General features: G+C 44.3%; 1 protein-coding gene across 1 annotated transcript in view; it reads left to right on the top strand.

Moving 5' to 3' along the window:
* SLC2A9 (solute carrier family 2 member 9) overlaps positions 1 to 12,664 on the top strand; it is a 210,231-nt gene extending 197,567 nt beyond the window's left edge. The window contains 2 exon segments of the mRNA XM_089911655.1: positions 11,960 to 12,123; positions 12,125 to 12,664. Coding sequence (XP_089767781.1) covers positions 11,960 to 12,123; positions 12,125 to 12,212 — 252 coding nt within the window. The 3' untranslated portion in view covers positions 12,213 to 12,664.
* The last annotated feature ends 9,944 nt before the right edge of the window (positions 12,665 to 22,608 follow it).

The raw sequence follows: 22,608 nt of genomic DNA, 5'->3' as shown, positions 1-22,608 counted from the left end.
AATGATAGTGTGTCAAGAAACAAGGAATACGATTAGCTCATCCTCGCGACCTCCTCTTCTCCCTCCTCTTTTTCCTTTTTTCCTGTAAAGTTATGAGGCCATTCTAATTATAAATGGCTCAGGTTCACTATAGAAACTATGAAAATATAAAGAAAAAGAAGTGAAAACACCCATGTTATGGATTAATGATGCTGCTTCCTTCCTTTCCTCCAAATATACGTAATTTTTCATATTTATAAAACTTGAAACCTATTTTTTTTTGTTTTGATTTTTGCTTTCCTCACCCAGCATGATCTCATGAGCATTTCCTTATGCCCGTGGACATTTTTAAGGCAAATTCCCTCTGAGAGCAGAGTTCCTGCCAGCTGGGGCATCCCCAGGGCCTCTGGGTTTTCAGGGATTGTTCAGGAAACCTTGAAGTTATGACTGTTGACTCGAGCTGAATGGCCCTGCCGGACACGCTGACGGAGACACCAGTCAGGTGGCCACATTTAGATTTGGGGAATTGTCAGCCTCCTGACCCAAACTGGGGAAGGCAGTGATGCTTAAGTTTCCTTTCTGGATGGAAGCTTGCTAGGTTCCTGGGGCTGTCGCTGGCAGTGATGCAGGCATTGGAGAAATGCGGGACTTACAAGTTCGGAGTCGCACCCCTCACCCCACGCAGACCCTCCCGTGGGGTCAACTTCTCCTTGCTGCAGACTCCGTAAAGGAACCATTTCCATTCTACAGCCCTTCTGGGGGCCACCTCAGCCATAATCAAAAGCCACCGTACTCATTTCCTGGGGCTACCATAACAAAGTACCACAGGCTGGGGGGCTTAAACAACAGAAATTTGTTTTATCGAAATTCTGGAGGCTAAAAGTCTGAGACAAAGCTCTTGGCAAGGTTGATTTCTTCTGAGGCCTCTGTCTTTGGCTTGTAGACAGCTGTCTTCTCCCTGTGTCCTCACATGACCTTCCTTCTGTGTATGTCTGGTCCTAATCTCTTCTTATAAGAAACAAGTCCTCCTGGATTAGGGCCCACCCATATGACCTCATTTTACCTTATCACTTCTTAAAGACCCCAGCTCCAAATACAATCCATCTGAGGTATTAGGGGTTAGGATTTCAACATATGAATCATGAGGGGACATAATTCCACCCATAATAGCCAGCAAGCACTATCGCTCACGTATTTTGGTCCTTTCACTTATTCCAAAATGTGTCAGTGGCAAATGTGTCCAAATAGAGGCAAGCCCTTGCAAGCCCAAAGAGACGCTTTCAAGGAGCATGAACTTCTTCAGAAAAAAATATCTGGGCCAGCATGGTTCTGGAGATTGGCAGGAATCAAACCAGTATTTTAACCCACTCATTAGCAGAGGGGCCCTGAGGTATTTTCTTAACCTCTCCAAGCTTCAGCTTTCTCAGTTTTCTCATCTGTTGGAGGATAAATAACCCAGCTGCTTGCCCACTCCTTGTACGTGTCAGGGCAACTCTGATGTGTGGTCCGCTCTCCCAGAGGACTCCAGCGAAAACACTGAGCTCTCATTGGACACGCCCCCGTCTGTGTTAGTTTCCTAGGGCTACCATAACAAAGTCCCAAAAACTTAGAATGATGGAAATGTATTCTCTCACAGTTCTGGAGGCTAGAAGTACAAAGTCAAGATGTTAGCAAATTTGGTTCCTTCTAAAGGCTGTGAGGGAAAGATCTGTTTCATACCCTTCTCTTAGTTTTTGGTGGTTTTCAGCATTCCTTGGCTTGTGGCTGTATCACTGCAATTTCTGCTTCCATCATCCTATGGCCTTCCATCTGTGTGTGTCTCTGTGTTTTTTTATAAGGAGACCAGTGATTGGATTTAATGACCTGGTCTTAACTTGACTACATCTGCAAAGACTATTTCCAAACGATGCCAGATTCACAAGTACCGGGGGTTGGGACTTCAGTATATCTTTTGGGGGGAAACAATTCAACCCACCACACCTTCCCTATATAGGGTGACCATCTCGTCTTAGTTTTCCCAGGACTGTCCCTGTAAGTCTCACATCCCAGAAAACCCCTTTGCCCCGGGGAACTTGGGAGGGTTGGTCACCCTCATCCCATCTCAAAATTGCTCCCCACTAGTGCCCCCTGGATCACCTCCCAAATAAGCTCTCATGCCCCAGTCTCAGGCTCTGTGTCTGGGGCTGCCAGCCTGGGGCAATTCCTGTAACACTGGCCTGATCTCTAGGACAGAGTAACTTGGTAACTGGTAGCTGCTGTGGTTGGTGGTGGTTCTGATTGCCCTTATTGTCCAGGCACAAAGGCGAATGTCAGGTACAAATGATTATATCGTGAGTCCGCCCCTCCTACCCATCTTGTTGTGGTTCCTTCTTTACGTCTTTGTGTAGAAAATCTTCTCTGGTAGGTTCCAATCTTTTTCATGGATGATAATTGTGACTTTGGTGTGCTTGTCAGAGGAGGTGAGCTCAGGGTCCTTCTACTCTGACATCTTGGCCACTCTCCAGGTACCAATGAGACACAAGAAGAAACTGCAGAGACTTTGGGCTCAGACAGCCTGACCTTGAACCCTGGCTTTGCAGCTCAGCAATTAGGTGAAGGGAAGGCTGGTCAAACTTTGCCCACCTTTGGTTGCCCTCTTAGCCATAATTTTCATTTCTATAAAACAAGAGAATTGCCCCACTTTTGCAGCAGGGCTCCCCAAAGAATGAGAGACAAAGTCAAGACTTCAGTGCAGGGTCTACCCACAGACACTCGGGATTGGTTGCTGTCATGATCACTATTAGTACCGGGAAGGCTGTTTCCTGCCGTGCGATCTTAGGGTCACCTGGAAAGAGGAGACAGGACAGAAAAAGGAGTCATTGTAAACGCTGGAAACTTGCACCACCCCTTGCCAGCTGAGCCATCAGGACAAGTGGCCTCTCAAAGCTTGCCTTCTCCCTCACCTTCCTCCTTCTCTCCCACCCACCCTGCCGCCTTCCTGCAAAATGTTCTTGATGGGCTGGGCTGGGCTGCCTTGACCCCTGGGGAGATTACTATCACTCTCTGTTTCTCTGCCCTCAGCCACAGGCTGCCTTCTCCTCTGAGCCTTTGCTGTGGTCAGCATCACTGTGTCCCTTGGGTCGTTGGTTGTAAAAGCCTCCAGATAACTGGGCTTCTGCCATTAGCATCAATATTTTCTGGTTGGGAGAAAATGGCATGCAAATGTATGCCTGCTTGATTCCACTGGAGTTCTAAAATTCCTTTCGAGTTCAACAAAATCTGGAAGCAAGAAAATGATTCTTTTCGACTTGAAAAATATCCCAAGTGCCTGTGCAAAGTGAGGGGGAAAGCTGATGCAGATCTGAGATGGTGGGCTCTAACAGCAAGCAAAACCGCCCCCGGCCTCTCTGGATGGGCCAGGGGATCCTCTGAAGAGAGAGCATCTTTCATGCGCTCAGTGCCTGTGGGTGCCAGCATCGTGCTGCGCCCTGCAGGCGGGCACTGAACAGGAGGGCGCAAACTGCCTAACATTTCGGGAAGAACAAACACGACTCTCACGCGACGGGTGTAGTTTCATGGGAGGAAGTAAGGTGGGGGGCTTAAGTGGGCTGACCAGTGCAGGGACCTTTCAAGCTGAGACTGAGGAAGTGTGTGTGCGGAGTGGGGGAGGGAGGCGATGCCTGGCAGAGAGACGGAAGGCGCTGGCCGAAGCCCTGAGCAGGTACAGAGCAGGCATCCTCGGATGCCTGCCAAATCCCTCGAGGCGCTGAAGGCATGATAGGGATTTGGGGTTTATCCGATGGACTCTGGGAAGCCACTGCATGATTTTAAGACATGATTCGTTTTGTACTTTTAAAAGACTTCTTTAGCTGTCTGCTGGGAACTAGATTGAGGTCAGGGGCAGGAAAAATGGATGCTAAGGTGATAGAAACCAGAACAGTGGTTAACTCTGTGGGGGAGTGGGGCGGGGGGAATGGACTAGAAAATGGCACAAGGAACTTTCTGGGGAGGTGGGAATGTTCCACATCTTAATAAAGGTGTTGGTTACACAGGGGTATACTTTTCTCCAAATGCATTGACCTATATGTACAATTAAGATCTGGGTAAGTTACCGTATGTAAATTCTTTCTTGATAAAAAGTTGTATGTTTTTTAAGAAAGGAAAAAGATGTTTCAGGGTAAAGTCATCAGGACTTAGTAACAAAAACAGGCAGAGAGGGAGGAAATAGTCAAAGGTGATTTCGGACGTCTGTCTCGGGCAGGTGGGAGGATGGCAGTGCCAGTTCTGAGAGCAGTGGAAGAGAAGCAGGCTTGCCCGAGACCGGGAGGCTGCAAGTGGGAGGCGTCAGCAGGGTAGTTAATGTGGCTTCCAGTGAGCTGAAATGCCATCCATCAGGCAGCCCCAGGGCTGTGTCTACTCAAAGGCTCCTGGGCAGCACCAACAAGACCTTAACGGTACACGTGACGATGACTTGGAAGCCACAACACATGCCAGAGATGTAAGTCATCACTAAGATCCCTGCCCCATTCTAACTTCCCCCAGAAGCATCCTAATGTTTCAGGTCCACTCTGCTCGTAAAGTAGAACAGCCTGGCCTTTCAAAGCTCTTTGCAGAATTGGAGTTACAAGTGTAAGGCACCTGGCTTCCCATCAGTTCTTAAATGGTGGTCTGGGCCCTGACTCATCCGAGAGCTCGCTTGAATCACCAATGAACCAATGTTCCAGCTCCACGGGTGGGAGTGGAACCTCAGCAGAAGAATTCTGTTTTTGTGTCATCGTGAAAACCTAACTTGGACCACGTTTTGTACCTTCATACATCTCCATAAGAGTCCTCCCATTTCATTCATTTATCCCCTCATTGGACGTATTTATATTAAGAAAATGCTTACAGTGAACCAGGCACTGTCTTAGGCTGAGGGTACAACAGAGAGCAGGGGACATGGATTCTGCCATCATGGAACTTACAACCCAAGCTGGGCTTGGACACCAGGCGAGGAGATGAAAAGTTGTGGGGGGAGGGAACAGCAAGCACAGAGGCCCAGAGTCAGCAGGAATCATGATGGAGGCAGGAGTGACCAAGAACCGATGTGAAGGAAGCACAGGGGTTTTTTTGTAGATAAAGTTTTATTGGAATGCAGCCAAGCACATTCATGTGTGTTTCATTGTCTCTGGTTGCCTTCCCACAAGAGCAGAGTTGAGAGGCCCTGACAGACTGGATGGCCCTTTATAGGAAATGTTTGCCGACCCCTGGGCTAGACTTCCAGCCTGGAGATGCCAAGGGGAGGCTAGATTGGAGGCTACTGAAGGAAGGAAACACACCAGGACTTTTGGGAGGATCTGCTGAGAGGACAGGAGGTGTGACGAATGACTTTCAGAGTTCTAGCCTGTGTGGTCCAGCCTCAAACATCCCCCTCTACATTGGGCAGAGCCCCACAGAGAGGGAGGAAAGCCGACATTCACATCACACTGGATGCTCGGCACTGTCCTAAACACCCTCTGATTAACCTACTTAGGAAAAGAGTCCACACCAGACACTAGGATGAGTTCTTGGGACCCAGAGAGGGGTGACGTGTGCCTCTGTCCCCAGGGAGACAGCAATTGGGATGCCGCCAACTCGCAAAGAGTGGGACATGCGCTGTACAGGTTTGTGGACATGCTTGGACCCAGTGTGAAAGATGAAGAGAAGGCTTCTAAGTCAGAAAGAGTCCTTCCGGTCAGTTCTGGGGGATGGAGCTATTATTGCAGGAATTATTCATTCTAACTCAGAACACTTTTTGCTTTTGACCATCTGTTTGATGGCTACTTCTAAACTGAACCCAGAATTACACCAGGTTATCATTTTGTTACCTCTAGAGCTCATGGCTTTTGGTGACTAGATTTCTAGGCAGTGCCCATGCCTCTCCCCCTGTCCACACCCAACAAAGCTGATATGCAAAGGAATCCAGGACTAATTTGTCAGAGCTCATGACTTTGTTCCCGGCACTGTACTTCACATCTACTTTCCTTGTTCAGGGAAGCTGGCAGCTCTAAAGAGCTGCTGTGTTTTCACATCGTTCTGATAAACTGGAGTAGAAGAAAGCTGAGATTTCTCTTTATTCTCAAGGATCTTTTCCTAAAAGTAGCACTTTGCCACAATTGCCTAATATTTTTAGCACAATTTTGTGGTATAGTGCATTCTCAAAAGAAAATTTGTTTCTCCATAGTAAAGAATATGGAACACTTTCATGATCATTTGTAATAACCCAATGGGTGTATTCAGAGAAAGAATGTAACTATAGCTTATAACATTTTCATAAGTTGGAGAAGGAAGTTTACCCAGGTGAGAGGGCCAGACACCTACAACTGATGAAGTTCTACTGTTTCTACTACTTCTGTTTCCTCTGAGGCTCCCAGGGGATCCTCAGGACCTCAGGGTCCTGCCTCTACTTCCAGACTGGTCCTCAGCTGAACCACCTGGGAAGGTGAGCCCTGCATCCTGGAGGATTTTTTTTTTCTTTAACTAAGTGCTTACATCTGACTCCAGCTTTAGAGCTTTCTTTTGGTAAGATTCCTTCTGATACCTGTTCACCATGAGTGAATTACTGCTTGGGTTTAGGCTCTTCCATTTACACTATTAAATGTATATTTATATATGTATATTTTAATTATATTATGAAACATATCATATGCAAAAGAGTATGAAATGCATCATATACATATCAACTGAAAAAAATGCACAACCTGAAAGTTGAGAGTTATGTTTTATTCGGTGGACAAAACTGAGGACTTAAGCCCGGGACACAGCATCTCAGATAGCTCTGACAGACTGCTCTGAAGAGGCAAGGGGGGACCCAGGATATATAAGGGTTTTTGCAACAAAGACCAGGTAGTCGGAACATCAGAAGATTGCTGTTAATTAAAAAAAACCAGATTATCTCAAGTTAGGAAATTTAGCGCTTTTCTATGTATGAGATGATGCAAGAGTCTGGGCTTACTGAAATCATTCCTTTGATATGCACCTCAGCTATCTGGGGCCAGCATCCTGTGTTTTCTCATCCTGAGTTTCTTCAGCGTGCAAAGTTGGGGGGGGGCTACAACGTCTGGTGATTTGATGGCGGGCATTCTGTTTCTATCCTGAGTTCCCTCAGGGCTTACCTTCAGGGTGGCTGTCATGTGATGGCTTGATGGCTGCAACATCCTTTGTTTACTGATATGACAGGCAATATTTTTCTTTCATACATACAAAGAGAAAAATTGTTATTATTGTAATTATAGAATGCATTATATTTAGAAGTAGTAGGGAAAATCAATGTAGTTAGCCAACTTAAGCTATTGCAATGCCCTGGGTGCCTCTCCCTAATCCCTTAGCAGGGATTTTGTGCTAATTATTCTCTAGGTTTTCTTTAGGATTTGACCCCTGTATGAATGTGTCCCTTAACAATCTAGTGTTTTGCTTTCCCTGGTTTTTATATTTATACAAAGAAAATCATCCTAAAGGTATTTTCTGTGCCTTGTTCTTTTACTCAACATATACTGTTGAGCACCATCTGTGCCATATGCCCGGCTACAGGCCGTTGTTTTTTACTACTCTGTAGAATCTTTTGTATGAACGTACCCAATTTATTTATCCCTTCCCTTTTCCATGAACATTGGTGTCGTCTCCCATTTCCTTGCTCTAGAAATAGTGCTGTTATACAACATTGTAAATCTATACTATACTTCAATAAAATGAATTTAAAAAAAAAAAACTTTGTAGTGCTACTACGAACATCCGGGTACAATGCACAGGAGTTTACGTGCTGACGGGAACGTTGGCCGTCTGCTATGCAAAGCGGGAGCCACCAGCCATGCGACTGTTGAACACTTGCACGTGGCTAGTGCAACCGAAGAACTGAACTTTTAATTAATTTAAATTCAAACAGCACCACTCCAGAACAGATCCACTCTGAGTGTCATTGCTGGGTCATAGGACACACACAACTCGCCTTGACTTGGTCAGGCCCAGGGATGCTCCAAAGTAGTCGTGGCTATTTACAGCCTCAACTGTATATCCACAGGTATGAAAATGCGTGTTGCTCATCAACACTTGGTATTGTCATTGTCAGGTTTTTCACATTTTTTGCCAATCCGATAGTGTGAAATGGCATAAAATTATGGCTCTAATTCCTATTATCCCAAATTACTAAGGAGAATGAGCACCTTTTCACAAGCTTGTTTGCCATTTGTATTTCCTCTTTTGTGAAACGCTCATTCATACATTCTGCCATTTTCTCTATTAGGTCATCTTTTTCTTATTGATTCATAAGAGTTGTTTTTTTTAATTTGGGGTACAAATTCTTTGTTCGCTATGTATCACAATACTTCCATTTGTGGCTCTTGTACTCTTTGTATGGTACCCTATTTTGTTTGTTTGTTTGTTTTGTTAGGGCAAGAAATTGTGACTTTATTCGGAAAGCCAGCAGATCAAGAAGATGGTGGACTAGTGTCCCAAAGAACCATCTATGTATGGTACCTTTTGATGAACAGATGCTCTTAATTTTAAAGTTGCCACATTTATTTTTTTTAATTTATGAACTAAGCTTTATGAATGTGAGTGTTTTACAGAAAACCTCTAATATGATTTTGTCCATTTTACTAACGGGGAAAACAAGGCCCACACCAGTCGTGGGTGCTTCCCAGGGTGCCATGATGAGTTGAGTGTTTGACAGAGTCAAATCTGGAGTCGAGGTCTATTTCTTCTTAGGTAAGGTCCTTCCTGCAACAGACGTGCTGCCTAAAATCTCGCTTGGGGGACACTGGACTTACCCTCCCATACCAACCATACTTCGGAGGGGTTGAGTAACTTCTCAGGAGCAGTTGGGCAGAAAGTGAATTTCTGAGCTGTTTTGAAGTAAGAGAGGAGACAGGGAAAAAGTGACATGTATATCCTCTGTGCCAGGCACTTTGCCAGATCAACTGCAGTGAATGAATTTGCCCAAGAGAGGCAGGTATGGAAGTGATACAATGGCCTCCATATCAGGCCAACCTGGGTTCAAATTCCAGACACGGCCCTTACCAGCTGGGTAACTGCAGGCAAATCACTTGCCCTTTCTGATCTTCACTTTCTCACCTGTAAGAGGTTAGGAAGATCTGCTTTGCAACTGCTATTGGGGAAAACTGAAGGATCCCAGTAACATTTATCTGCCCCCCACACACACACACCCCAGATAGGGAGTCCTGGTAAATAATGGAGAGAGTGTAAGCTCGCAGCCGGGCCCACTTCGGTGTAAGTCCTGACTCTCATCGATCCCTACGTGGCTTTGGACATGTTTCAGAAGCTCTCTAATCCTCAATTTCATCTCTTGTAAAAAGGAAAGTGGCTGTATCATCACAGTGTGGGCTATGGGAATCGGATGAGATAATATCTATAATATTGCTGGTACCCAGGAGGTGCTTAATAAGTGCATTTCTCTTCCCAGATTAAGTGCAATCACAGCTTGCAGTTGATTGCCAGGTTGCCGCATGACTGCTGGCACGATATATATTCCAATAACTTGGCCCCTGAGAGTCCTGAGGTGGGCAGTGTCCTTTCCCAGGATGCCTGCAGTACCGCAGGGTTCTTGGCTCAATTCTGTGAAGTGGTGAGAAAAATCCTGTTGCCGCACATTGGGTCTCTTGGGAAAAGAAGTGAAGCAGGTGGCTGCTCCACCGGTGTCAGCTCTGCAGGTGACAGAGGGGTCCCAGGCAGCTCCACATGTGGCCTGGGGTAAGCAGGGAAGCTCTCTGAGCCTCAGCACATTTATATATTCAGTGAACATTTGTGAAGCACCTACTATGTGTCAAGGAGTCTCCCATGTTCTGGAAATACAAGAAAAATAACAACTCCTGTCCTCGGGCAGCTTACCACCTGTCGGGGAGAGGGTTAATAAACAAGTGACGATCCTGCTGGGTAGCGGTGAATGGTTTAAAGAACAATGAAGCAGAATAAGTGGAGAGCTGGGGGAGCCCTTAGAAACAGAGGTCAGAGAGAACTTCTCTGAGAAAGAAAGCCGAGATGAAGGGGAGTGGGAAAGCAGGATGTGCAGACATGTAGAAGAAGATTATTCCAGGAAAAGGGAAGAGCATGTGCAAAGATCCTGAGGATATTGGAGGAGTGTCAGAAAGGCAGTGTAGTGGGAGCAGAGAAAGAGAGTGGGAGGTCAGAGAAGTAAGGGGGCCATGTGGGTGCTGGGCTTAGAGGCCATGGTAGGGACTCGGTCTTTGCTCACCTGCCTTGGGATGTCATGGTGCATTTGGAGCAGAGGAGAGACATGCTCTGTCCTTTGCTCAACAGAATCACTGTGGCTTCTCTCTTGAGAATAATCTTAAGCCGGGACACAGAAGAAGCAGGGAAATCTGTTGGGAAGCTATACTAACAGTCCAACGCAGAGATGATGATAGCTTGCCCCAAAATGGTAACAGCAGAAGTGGTAACAAGTGCTCGGATTCAGAATGTATGTCAAGGTAGAGCTGACATGATTTCCTGATGTATCAGATGTGGGTGTGAGAGATAAAGATAAGTGTTTGGTTGGCTTAAGCAAATGACAGGATGGAGGGGCCATCAACCGAGGCCAGGAACACCAGGGCAGGAACAGGTTTAAAGGCTCCATTGGGACTTGGTAAGTCAAGATGCACATTTAGCATACAAGTGAGGATGTTGAAAGCCATATTGAATATATTTCATTTCATCTTTAAAACAATATGTGGTATAGATCACCATGTTAGAAATGAGGAAACTTCAATCAGTGCATTGAAGTTCTATCCTAAATGGCACATCTTAAGTGTTAACACATCATGTAAATGATGGAGCCAGGATTTGAATTCTACCCAAATGACTATAGAGCCTATCCCCTCCCTTCTCTGTTCCACTCATGGAATCTCTGTGGACAAGTGGGAAGGCATATGCTCTCCCAGCCAAGTGCTCCCAGGTGTGGACTCTTTACTCCACCCAGGACCGCTCTATGACCTCTACAGGGCAATGCCTCATTTAATTCTCACAATAACCTATAACTACCAGTATTATCCTCATTTTACAACGGTGGAAACTGAGGCACAAAGAGCCTCAGATTCAGTACACGGTGCATCTAGGATGTGATCCAGAGATCAAGTTCTTCAACACTATGTCATATTCCAAAATTAAATGTTTGTCAAGTCAAAGAATAGCATGTAATTGACTAAAATCAAGATATCGCTTGCTGTGAACTATCATTCAAAGACAGTGTCACCTTATCATTGAATCAGTAGACGTTTGTTAAATGAAAAAAGCACAGCCCTGACAGCTGGAACCTATAAAGCCTTTTATTTAACAAACATTTATTGATCAACTACTATGAGCCAGGCACTGGATAGGAACAGGAGCTACAGAGGTGACTGAGTCACGGAGAAGCTCAAGGTCTAGTGCAGTGGGCAGGGTCATTCCAGTGCTATAATCAGGATACATAAAGTGATTTCATTCAACATTTCTCTTTTTTTCTAGTCTCTCTTACTTGTAAGAAGCCATACGCCTCAGAGCAGCAGTGAGTTAAATCTTCTGCATATTAGAAAAAATGGTGTTATCTTGGCCTAGCCTATGCTCTGGAATTTTTTTATGAACGGGCATTTCACTTCCCTTTTGACATTGCACTTTTCTCATGTGTATATTGGAGGGAGGAAGAATGTGGTTAATGGTAAATATGAACTTAGGATAAGATTCAGCAAGTATCACATTTTGCTTTCATGATGAGTAATTTTTATATGCTTGTTTTCAAAATAAATAAATAAAGACTGCCACTTCCTCATCTTTACCAGGGTTTGAAGCTGATTCATTTGTGTCTCATGTGAGAACATCTCATATAGACATTTATAAGGCACATTTACCCATAGAGCCAGCCTCACATCTGCAGTGTTTTATCCAGGAACATCAATACATGAATGGGAAACTATTAAAAAAAAATCAGCCCAGAGATGGTTTCACAGCCAATTTAGCAATTGTCTTTCTGATGTTTTTTGTCTCTGCCTTCCCACAGAAAAGTCTGGACACCTACTGTTTCCTGGTCTTTGCCGTAATCTGCCTCGCAGGTGCTCTCTGTTTGTATTTTGTCCTGCCTGAGACCAAAAACAAAACCCATGCAGAAATCAGCCAGGCATTTGCCAAAAGGAACAAGGCCTACCCACCAGAGAAGAAAATTGACAGCTGTAACTGATGATAAAACAAATGGAAGGCCTCAACCGGACTCCTCCTCCACACTGGAGAATTGTGTCAAAAAGAGGATTGTCTGAATGGATGATCTCACCATTTTTGGAAACGGAAGAGTCCCCCTGCAAGTTCAACCTTACTAAGTATTTAAAAATAAACCTTTGCTAACCTAACATCGCAGCCATTTGGGGTTGATTCACAGCTGAATCCCCCAAACTCTTCTGGCAGCTGGAAAGAATCACCCTATGTTTCAGTGGACCCAGCATTCTTCTGTAGACATCCATGGCCTGCCTTCTTCATGACTTGCCCCATGGTTTCAAAATGAAAGTGGGGAAATAGCATTTGAATGCTTGCTCAAAGAATAACAATCTAGTCCGACAGAGGACTCGATGGACTAGAAATCCAGACTGAGTTTCCAGTCCCAGCTCTGCCAGAAATAGCCTTGAGCCACCCTCAGCCTGGACCCTGAAGCATCCAAGGACCCTTGGCTTTGATCCTGGATGAAGGTTTTCATACCTCCTAATAAATGCCTGTTTCCAATCTTTAGCTGTACCTTGTGGATCTCAGACTCAGGAGAGGCTGATACCAACCCACCACCCTCCAGGTCCCATCTCTCCCAGGCTGTACCGTGGGGCTCCAGAAATATCTTTACCTCTGAGTATCAGATGTGCTCACAGAGGGCATAAAGGGGATCAATATGTAGAAGACCTAGAGACGCAGACATAAGAAGTAACTTCCCAGAAGCTGAGGCAGGGACTGCAAATTTAACACTGTTCAGTTGAAAAAAACAATGTTAAGAATGATTCTGAAGTTAAACCTAAGCTTGGAGAAAAGGAACACTGTGATTGATTAGTGATGTCTGCCACAGGTATAGAGTGAGAGTATCACGCATGCTTTATGTTTGCCAATCTTAGAAGAGATTTACCTGAAAGACAATGTATTAGGGTTATTCAGAAGAACAGGAAAATATATATATATGTATATATGTAATCTATTATGAGGAATTGGTTCACACAGTTACAGAGGTTGAGAAGTCCCACAGTCTGCCACAGGCAAGCTAGAGACCGAAGAAAGCCAAAGGCCTGAGAACCAGGGTAACCAGTGGTGTGAGTTCTACTCCAGGTCTGAAGGCCTGAGAAGAGAAGTGCTGATGGTGTAAGTTCCAGCCCAAGGGCTGGAGATCAGTGTCCTAGCTCAGCCATCAGGCTGGGAGCAAATCCTCCCTTTCTCCACCTTTTAGCTCTATTCAGGCCCTCAGTAGATTGGATTCCCACCCACACTGGGAAGGGCAATCTGCTTTACTCAGTCTACCAATTCAAATACTAATTCCATCCAAATTACCCTTGCAGACACACCCAGAAATAATGTTTAACCAAATATCTGGGCACCCCATGATCTGGTCAAGTTGACACACAAAATTAAACATCACAAGTCCACCGCTTGTCAACTTGGCACCTATACGCATCTCTTTAAATCATACTCAGACTCCAAACAAAGACCATAATGAGGTCATAAATCTGCCTAACATGAGAGAACTATCCTATGTTCAACCAAAAGTTCACTAACCCCTTCTCCAGAAGAGGAGGTAAAGTCCTTGAGTGATGTTTGCTCTTCTCCTTGATTCTTCATAACTGAAATGCTATGAGGTAAAATTAACAATACTTAAGGACTATGATATAAAGTCAATACATCTTATGTTACATGGTGAGGAAATAAAAGAAAGAAAACGAAGATATTGTTAGATCTATAGAGAGAAATATAAACCTGTTCATAAAGTGAGGAAATACTCATGATAATTACAATCTTCATTCTGTAACTGGTCATATGGTCATAGTTGGTATTATCACTACCTCCTTCCACTTTTTGTATTCCCTTGGCCTTCAGCAAACACCTCAGCTGGTCCTGGTTCTTTATCTGGTAGGGTGACCCGAACCTTCTTTCCTGAAGAGTCTGGGCCATTATTAATCCAGTGACAATTGGGTTGTTATAGTTTTTCATGACCCTTAATCACAGGGCTTGGTAATACTAATGATGCCCTAAGGGATCTCCTGTTTCCAGACGCTCTCCTTTACCTCCACTGTGGAACAGTCATCCAATTTCCCCTTGGTGGTCTGGATCAATCACACTAGACAGCTCAGTATGTCCCTTTTACTGTTTGCTTGTTGATTCAGAGGCACGAGGAGCCCAAAGTGACTGGGTGACAGTCTCAGTGGAATCATTATTGTACATCCTGGTGGAAGGATTCCTCCTCCTGGAACTCAGACTCCTAAGCCAGCAGAGCATAAGGCTGCAGGAACAGGAAACAAACAATTTGCTAGGGGGTCATCAGTGGTAATAGTGAGTGATACCACTCCCATTTCCACCCCTTGATTCCTGGACCCATGAATCTGTGCTATGGGAGAAACAGCACCATACTGGACACTGATTCAGAGCATACACAGCCTTATAGGGAACTTTGCCCCAGTTCTGCAAGGTATTGCCACCTAGCTTCAAAAGTCCATTGCAGCATTCTATGGAGCCAGCTGCTTCAGGATGGTAAGAACATGGTAGAACCAGTGAATTCCATGAGCATGAGCCCATTGCTGTACTTCTTTTGCTGTGAAGTGAGTTCCTTGATCAGAAGTAATTCTATATGGATATCATCATGGTGGATAAAGATTCCATAATTCCATGGGTGTATAGGAAACACTGTGCGCAGAGTAAACAAATCTGTGTCTAGAGTAATTTTCTATTCCAGTAAGGACAAAACACTGCCCCTTCCATGATGAAAGTGGTACAATGTAATCAACCTACCCCAGGTAGCTGGCTGATCACCTAGGGGAATGGTGCCACACTGGGGACTCAGTGTTAGCCTTTGCTGCTGACTGGTGGGGCACTCAGCCTTGGCCGTAGCCAGGTCAGCCTTGGTTAGTGGACGTCCATGTGGCTGAGCCCGTGTGTACCTCGACTCCTGCCACCATGGCCTCTTTGTTAATGAGCCCATTGGGAGATGACAAGGGTGGCTGGGGAAAGAGACTGACCGGAATCCACCAAATGGGTCATTCTATCAATTTGACTATTAAAGGTTTCCTCTGATGAGATCACCCTTTGAAGATCATTCACATGGGATACAAATATCTTCACACTTTTTGTCCATTCAGAGAGGTCTATCCACATACCTCTTCCCCAAATTTGCTTGTCACTGATCTTCCAATCACATTCCTTCCAAATCCCTGGCCACGCAGCTAGACCATTGACGACAGCCCATGAATTGCTACATAAGAACATGACTGGCCATTTCTCTTTCCAAGTAAAGTGAACAACCAAGCGCACTGCCCAAATTCTGCCCAGCAGTAGGGTTTCACTTCACCACTGTCCTTCAGCGATGTCCCAGAGAGGGGTTGTCATGCTGCAGCTGTCCACTTTGGGGTGTTGCCTGCATATCACGCAGAACCTTCTGTAAACCAGGAAGAGAAGACTCTTCTCTTCCTCTGTCAACTGACTGTAGGGAACTCCTCATGGGGCCACTGGTGCAGACTGGGAGAGAGGAGGCAGCACAGTCGGAGTGGGGACCATGGGCGTCTGGGCTACTTCATCATGTAACTTGTGTCTTCAGGGCCTGCTCAGGCCTGATCGCATATACACCATTTCCACTAGATAATAGAACTTATGGCTTAGTGGGTCAGATAACACCCAGTTCATGATTGGCAACTCAGGTCAAGTTGTAACTTGGTAGCCCACAGTCTAGTGTTCAGTTTCTACTAAGGCCAGTAGCAGACCAAGAGCTGTTTCACAAAAGGAGAGAAGTTATCCACAGAGGATGGCAAGGTTCTACACCAAATTCCTAAGGTCCTATGCTGGGATTCACTTATAGGGGCTGCCAAAGACTCCAAATAGCATCCTTCTCTGCCATTGAGACTTCAAGTATCATTGGATCTGGTGGCCCAAGTAACAGAGCACAGCAGCCTGGAGCTGGTGCAGAGCCTTATCTTGGGCCCCATTCAAAACTAGCAGCTTTTCAGTAGGTGGGCCAGAGTAATACACCCAAATGTAGAATATGTTGTCTCCAAAATCCCAAGAGGCACACTAGGCATTGTGCCTCTTTTTTGGTTGTAGGAGGAACAAGATGTAACAACTTATCCTTCACTTTGGAAGCAACATTTGACATGCCCCACACCACTGGACTCCTAGAAGTTTTACTGAGGCAGAAGGCACCTGAATTTTTCTCAGATTTATTTCCCACCCCTGACATGCAAATGTCTTACCAATAAGTCTAGAGTCCTTGCTACTTCTTGCTCACTGGGTCCAATAAGCACAATGTCATCCATGTAATGGACAGGTGTGATATCTTGTGGAAGGAAAAGACAACCAAGGTCCCTGTGAACTAAATTGTGACAAAGGGCTGGAGAAATGATAAACCCCTGAGGAAGGATAATGAAGTTGTATTGATGGCCTTGCCAGCTGAAAGCAAACTGCTTCTGATGGCCCTAACTAACAGGTGTCAACAAAAAAGCATTTTCCAGATCAATAGCTGCATACCAGGTACCAGTGGATGTGTTCATCGCTCAAGCAATGAACCCACATCTAGTACAGCAGCTGCAATTGGAGTCACCACCTGATTAAGCTTATAATAATCCACTGTTATTCTCCAAGATCCATCTGTCTTCTGCACAGACAGAATAAGGAAGTTGAATAGGGGTGTGGTGGGAATCACCACCCCTGCATTTTTCAAGTCCTTCTTGGGGACAGTAATCTCTGCAGTCCCTCCAGGAATTTGGTATCGCCTTTGGTTTACTGTTTTCCTAGGTAGAGGCAGTTCTAATGGCTTCCTCTTTGCACCATAATAGTCTTCATTCCACAGGTCATGGAATCAACGTGGGGATCTGCTGATGTATATCTATCCAATTTTGTGCTGAGAACTAGGAAGATAATCGCAGGGTGGGTAAGAGACCCACCGGACCCAGTTGTGAGATGGACCAGAGCTAAAACTCCATTGATCACCTGGCCTCCATAAGCTCCTACCCTGACTGGTGGACCACAGTGATGTTTTGGGTCTCCTCGACTTAATATCAGGGCAGAGCCCATCCAGTAGTCCCCAAAGGCTGATTATTCTCTTTCCTAATTTACAATTACCTTGGTAAACTTGTAGGTCACTTAAGGATAGGCTGGGAGAAAGATGAACAGGATAAGTTTTTGGTATTGTACCAGGATCTTTCTTCAAGGGGAACCAGCCTCCCCTTCATTCAAGGAATCCTGAGAATAGAATGAGAGGCTGTGTCTCTGTTTTTAGACTTCTGTTCACTTGGTCTAGAACTTTTCTGCTAACACAGATCAAGTAAGAATTTACTAGGCTTTCTATCTATTTCACTTCCAGGAACACCATGGTCAACTAGCCAATGCCATAAGGTCTATGCTAGTCAGGCTATTCTGACTGCAGCTTTGATTCTACTGCCAATTATGGTAACCCAGCCCACCTTGACTTTGGCAACTAAGTGCCAGCACTTGGCCATGGTCACCCTAGGATCCAATTACTCCCATTGCATTTAGGTTTCCAATTCATTGACGGCAGTTCCCATTGTAAGGTCTTGTCTATAGAGAATAATCATTGAGCTCTTCAAGAATACTATATTTTTCAAACTATTGGTCAACTGTATGTTTTCTGGACCCTCCCAGTATGGATGAAGAGGTCTTAAATGACAAATCCACTCTAACTTACCAATCTCCCTAAAACCTTGAATCCCTACATTGAACAAAGGAAGGTCCAGCATTTCTAATTTGCCCACTGTGGGCCACCTTTTTCGTATCCATATTTCAGCCAACCAACCAAACTAACCATTGGAGCTCTTTCTAATTCCCTGAGCTACAACATTAATTGCAGATCTCTGCTGGGTCCATATTAGTAAGTTCAGCCTGATCCAACTTTATGGTCCTCCTACCATTATCCCACACCTTTGACATCCATTCTGACACATGGTCCCCATATTTATGTCTGTTGAATTAGAAAACTCAAGCTGTTCTTTAGGAGTGTGGCACACCTCCATGGGCCACACTTGTACCTCACCTTTAGGGGCCTGCTGGGACTTGAGTCTAGAAGAAAGAGGGGTGGTGAGAGGCCGTTACAGTTTCCCAGGCAATGCAAGGTTAACCCCCTTGGGCAGAAATGCAAAGGCCAATACCACTGTGGGTGCAGAAGACGCTACCCATTGGGGATGGGGAGGCTGCTTCTACTGGAGGTGGGAAGGTCACTTCTGCTGGGGATAGGGTGACCTCTTCCACTGGCACAGAAGACTCATCAGAATTTAGGGGCTTGATGTCCCTAGCTTCATCAAGATCTGCCCACCTGTCCTCATCCCAACTTACAGGCTCACACTCCACGCCCTCACTTTAGCAGTAGACACCCTGTGAGGCTGGGAGTTCAACGTGCACTATAATCCAGCTGGCCACAGGATGAGACTTTGGGTTTGGTTTTCAGCAATCTCAGTCCCGCAGCTACAGGAGATAAGGCTCTCCTTCGGGGCACACATAGAAGCTTTTAGGTCATTTATACAGTGCTTGAGCTGGGAATTCAAATCCCTAAACTCATCCTTTTCTTTCATGCCAGCCTACCTCATTATAATCGTTTTCAAAAAATGTTCAAAAGAATCATATACAGTCACCCCACTCTTTGCTTGTTGTAAGTGGTTGATGAGGAGAATCCAATGGAAATATTTGACATATCTCCATTGCCAGATCATGCATGGACAACCATTGCTCTCTTTACTACTGGAGATAGAGTCATTAGCATCTTTAAATCTAATCAGATCTGAGGGCCAATTCCAGAAACCCCAGAACCAATTCAAACAACTCATCCTTAAAATTCTGTTTATTGAGAACTACTCCTGGTACCAAAACCTATATTCATCAGGGTTCTCTGGAAGAAGAGAACCAATAGCATAAATATAGAGATTTATTAAGAGGAATTGGCTCACATGATTATAGAGGCTGAGAAGTCCCACAATCTGCTATCTGCAAGCTAGAGACCAAGGAAAGCTAGTGGTGTAATTCCAGAGTCCAAAGAACTGAAAGCCAGGAATATCGGTGACATAAGTTCCAGTCTGAGGGCAGAAGAAGACCTATGCCCCAGTTCAGTCAGTCAGGTTGAATGAATTCTCCCCTCTTTTGCCCTTTTGTTCTATTCAGGCCTTCAACAGACTGGATGATGCCCACCCACATTGAGGAGGGCAATCTTCATCACAGTCCACAGATTCACATGCTAATCTCATCCAGAAACACCCTCACAGAAACAATGTTTAAACGAATATCTGGGCACCCCAAGACCAGTAATTTTTGACACACAAAATTAACTGTCACAGGTCGTGAGTTCACCATTACTCAAAGTCACAAGTAAACTTCGGTTGATTACTTGCCTTGACAGTTGAGGAAATCTAAGTGTCAATTTGGGAGGAAGTTGTTAGGAGTAGATGTTGGCAGTATGCTTAAGGGCTCTTCCAACCCTTCTGTGCTAGCATCGTTTGGGTGGAAACACTTGCAGCCTAACATTATAGTACATGCCTTATGGTTTGGGTGCGTCCCTATACTTGCCTCCAGAGTGAAACAAATGCAAAGTACTTGAATTTAGTATGTCACAGTAGAAAGAGATTGGCCAGAGGGGAAAAAAGCCCTGGACCTATCAACACCGTTGGAATCCGTTCAGCCATAATCCCTTCCGTATTTCTGATCATCCTTGACAAAACAGGCCTTAGCCAAAACTTGAGTTCTGATTTTCCTTTCCTACAGAACATTCTTTCATCACTGGGCCTCTCCTTTGGTTGATTGCCAGCTCAATGCACCATACCATCCAGCTTTGGTTCGGCCGGAAATTTTGGACAGTGTTTGTCAATATGGAGAGAAAATGATATGTGGGTACAAAAAGTGGCTGAAACCCAAAAAAAGCCAAATTTGGCTTAAAAAGAAATATTAGCTTTTGGGTGTTCTCTTTCATTTTTAGACTTGAGTATTTAGTCACTCCGTGTTTATTACGTACCTGCCATATACCAGGCACTGAGGATACGTCAGTGAGCAAGAAAACACACTGCCTTTGCCTGCATTAGCTCATGTCTCCACAGGAGATGGAAAATCACAGAAGTGTTAACAGGAAAGTGTCATCAGCACTTGGGGGAGGAGGGACACAGTGATATTGGAACATGCAACAGGACCACCTTATCTGGGGTTGGAGTGAGAGATGAGAATCAGAAAGTCTTCCCAAAATAATGATAGAAGTGGAATGAGAAAGAAGACTATCGGGCAACAGACCAGGAATCATTTTTACATTCTACAGTTGAAAAGTTAGTAGAACAACATTAAGAAATTTTTTGAAAAAGAAAACAATAAGACACCCAAAATCTCATATGTTTCATTCTCCCCAACACTGTCATTTTAATTTTTATACGTCTCTGTCCTTTTCTGGTCTATTATTTATCCTGTTATAATCACAGAATATATAAAGCACAACTCACAACTCTTATCTATCTTCTGTTTTTTCCATTTTATATTAAGTCAAATGCATCATCTCAATTTTCAGGCCTTTTGCTCGTATTCTACTATCCACTGCAGTGAACTCTTCATGTGCAGAGTTGTTTTTTAGATACCGAAAGATAATGGGGAATGGTGAGTCAGAGAGATGAGCATTTCCATGAGCCCGGGGACACAGGCTCTAGTGCTTTGCTGAAAGGTACTAACCATTTACAGCACCCTGTATCCATTCATGGACCCTAAAGGAATCTCCTCGAATTAACAGACCTCCTGTCCTAATTCTTGCTGAGGTCTTAGAGATTAGGTCCTGGTCTTACTATTTTATCTATTCTCCCTTCTCCAAGCCATGGAGGTTGACATTTTTTCTTTTCAAGTTCACTGAAAGAAAAGTAACTCATCCAACTTCTGGCTCTGGTTAAGATGAAATAAGCACATTCCACCCCTTTCACTGATTATAACTAAAAGCCCTGGATATAATATGTAATACAAGTATACAAGAACTCTCAAAATAAATTATAGCAGGCAAATTGACAAGGGAAAACAAAACTTGAAGAACAACCAATTTGGCAGTGAGAATTTTGCATTTTTTCCTCCCATATCTCTTGGCTTATACTCCTGAACAGACAATTCCCAGAACTGCCCAATAAGCACTGGCAGAAAAAGCTCTAAGAGAAATCCTCCCTATCTGGCCAGAGGGACAGAAGTGGTAACTGGCCACGTGGGGAAAAGAATACAGTAGGTGTGAAAGAGTCACCTTTAAAAGTGTAAAAATCTCTCCCTTTTTTTTTTGGCCCTGAGACATCAGCCGTGAAGCTGAACTCCTAGGATGTGGCAGCACTGGTAGCCACATAGACACCAAAAATCTAAGAAAAGTAATCTTCTCTCTGATAACAGGAACAGGCAAAATGGGCCTCTGTGGTCTGAAGATTGTGGGGGAATGCCAGTTATGTTTTCTTTATTTTTTTTTTCTATTAATGTTTTGCCCCAGGTGCAAACCCATTTGTGAAGCTTAACACAATGGGGAGGCTATATCCTTGCATTTCTAGCCAAAATACCAGAAGTGACAACTGGAAACTGGAGATTATTGGGGAAATCACAGTGAGGAGCCAGCTGAAGAAAGGGATGCTCTGAATCTATGAATGCAGTCCTGGGCTCACCCCTGAGCACCACATCAGGGAACTGACCAGAAGCAATGTAGAAAAAACTTTGAGAAGTGAACTACAAGTTAGATCACCACGTGGGCCCAGACCAGCCCCTGGGTGGTACACACACAGGGCAGACCCAGATAGCTTGCAAAAACTTTGAAAGTTAAACTGAAAATGGAAATACTGTCCACAGAATGTGGGTCAGGACTTGCAGTCTGAACATAACTAGGTTGATTGCCTGCTTTTAAAAAATTGTCCAGAAAGCTTTAATAGGACACAGAGCTTCATGGTATAATATTCAAAATGCCCAAGATATAATTTAAAATTACTTGACCTATGAAGAGCTAGGAAAACCTCAGCAACACTCAAGGGAAATAACAATCAACAGATGCCAATCCCAAATGACTCCGATTTTTTTTGTTTTACATCTTTATTGGAGTATAATTGCTTTACAATGGTGTGTTAGTTTCTGCTGTATAACAAAGTGAATCAGCTATATGCATACATATATCCCCATATCCCCTCCCTCTTGTGTGTCCCTCCTACCCTCCCTATCCCATCCCTCTAGGTAAAATGACCCCAATTTTATGGCTCCTTTAAAGTAACTATTATAGTCCTGCTCTTTGAAATAAGGGAGAACACTCTTGAAATCAATGGAAAGATAGTTCTCAGCAAAGAAATTAAAACTATTTCTAAAAATTGAAAATATAGAACTGAAAAACACAATAACTGAAAAGTAAAATTAACTTTAGAGCATTAGTAGCAGAATGGAGATGACAGGGGAAAAGATCAGTGAACTTAAAAGCAGATCAATAGAAATTACTCAATCTGAACAACGAGGAGG

This window comes from Delphinapterus leucas, chromosome 5, assembly GCF_059928025.1.
Source record: "Delphinapterus leucas isolate spDelLeu-1000000601 "Yukka" chromosome 5, BTC_Dleu_Yukka2, whole genome shotgun sequence".
NCBI lineage: Eukaryota > Metazoa > Chordata > Mammalia > Artiodactyla > Monodontidae > Delphinapterus > Delphinapterus leucas.
Note: the sequence above shows the minus strand (reverse complement) of the source record. Positions and strands in the feature narration are given on the sequence as shown.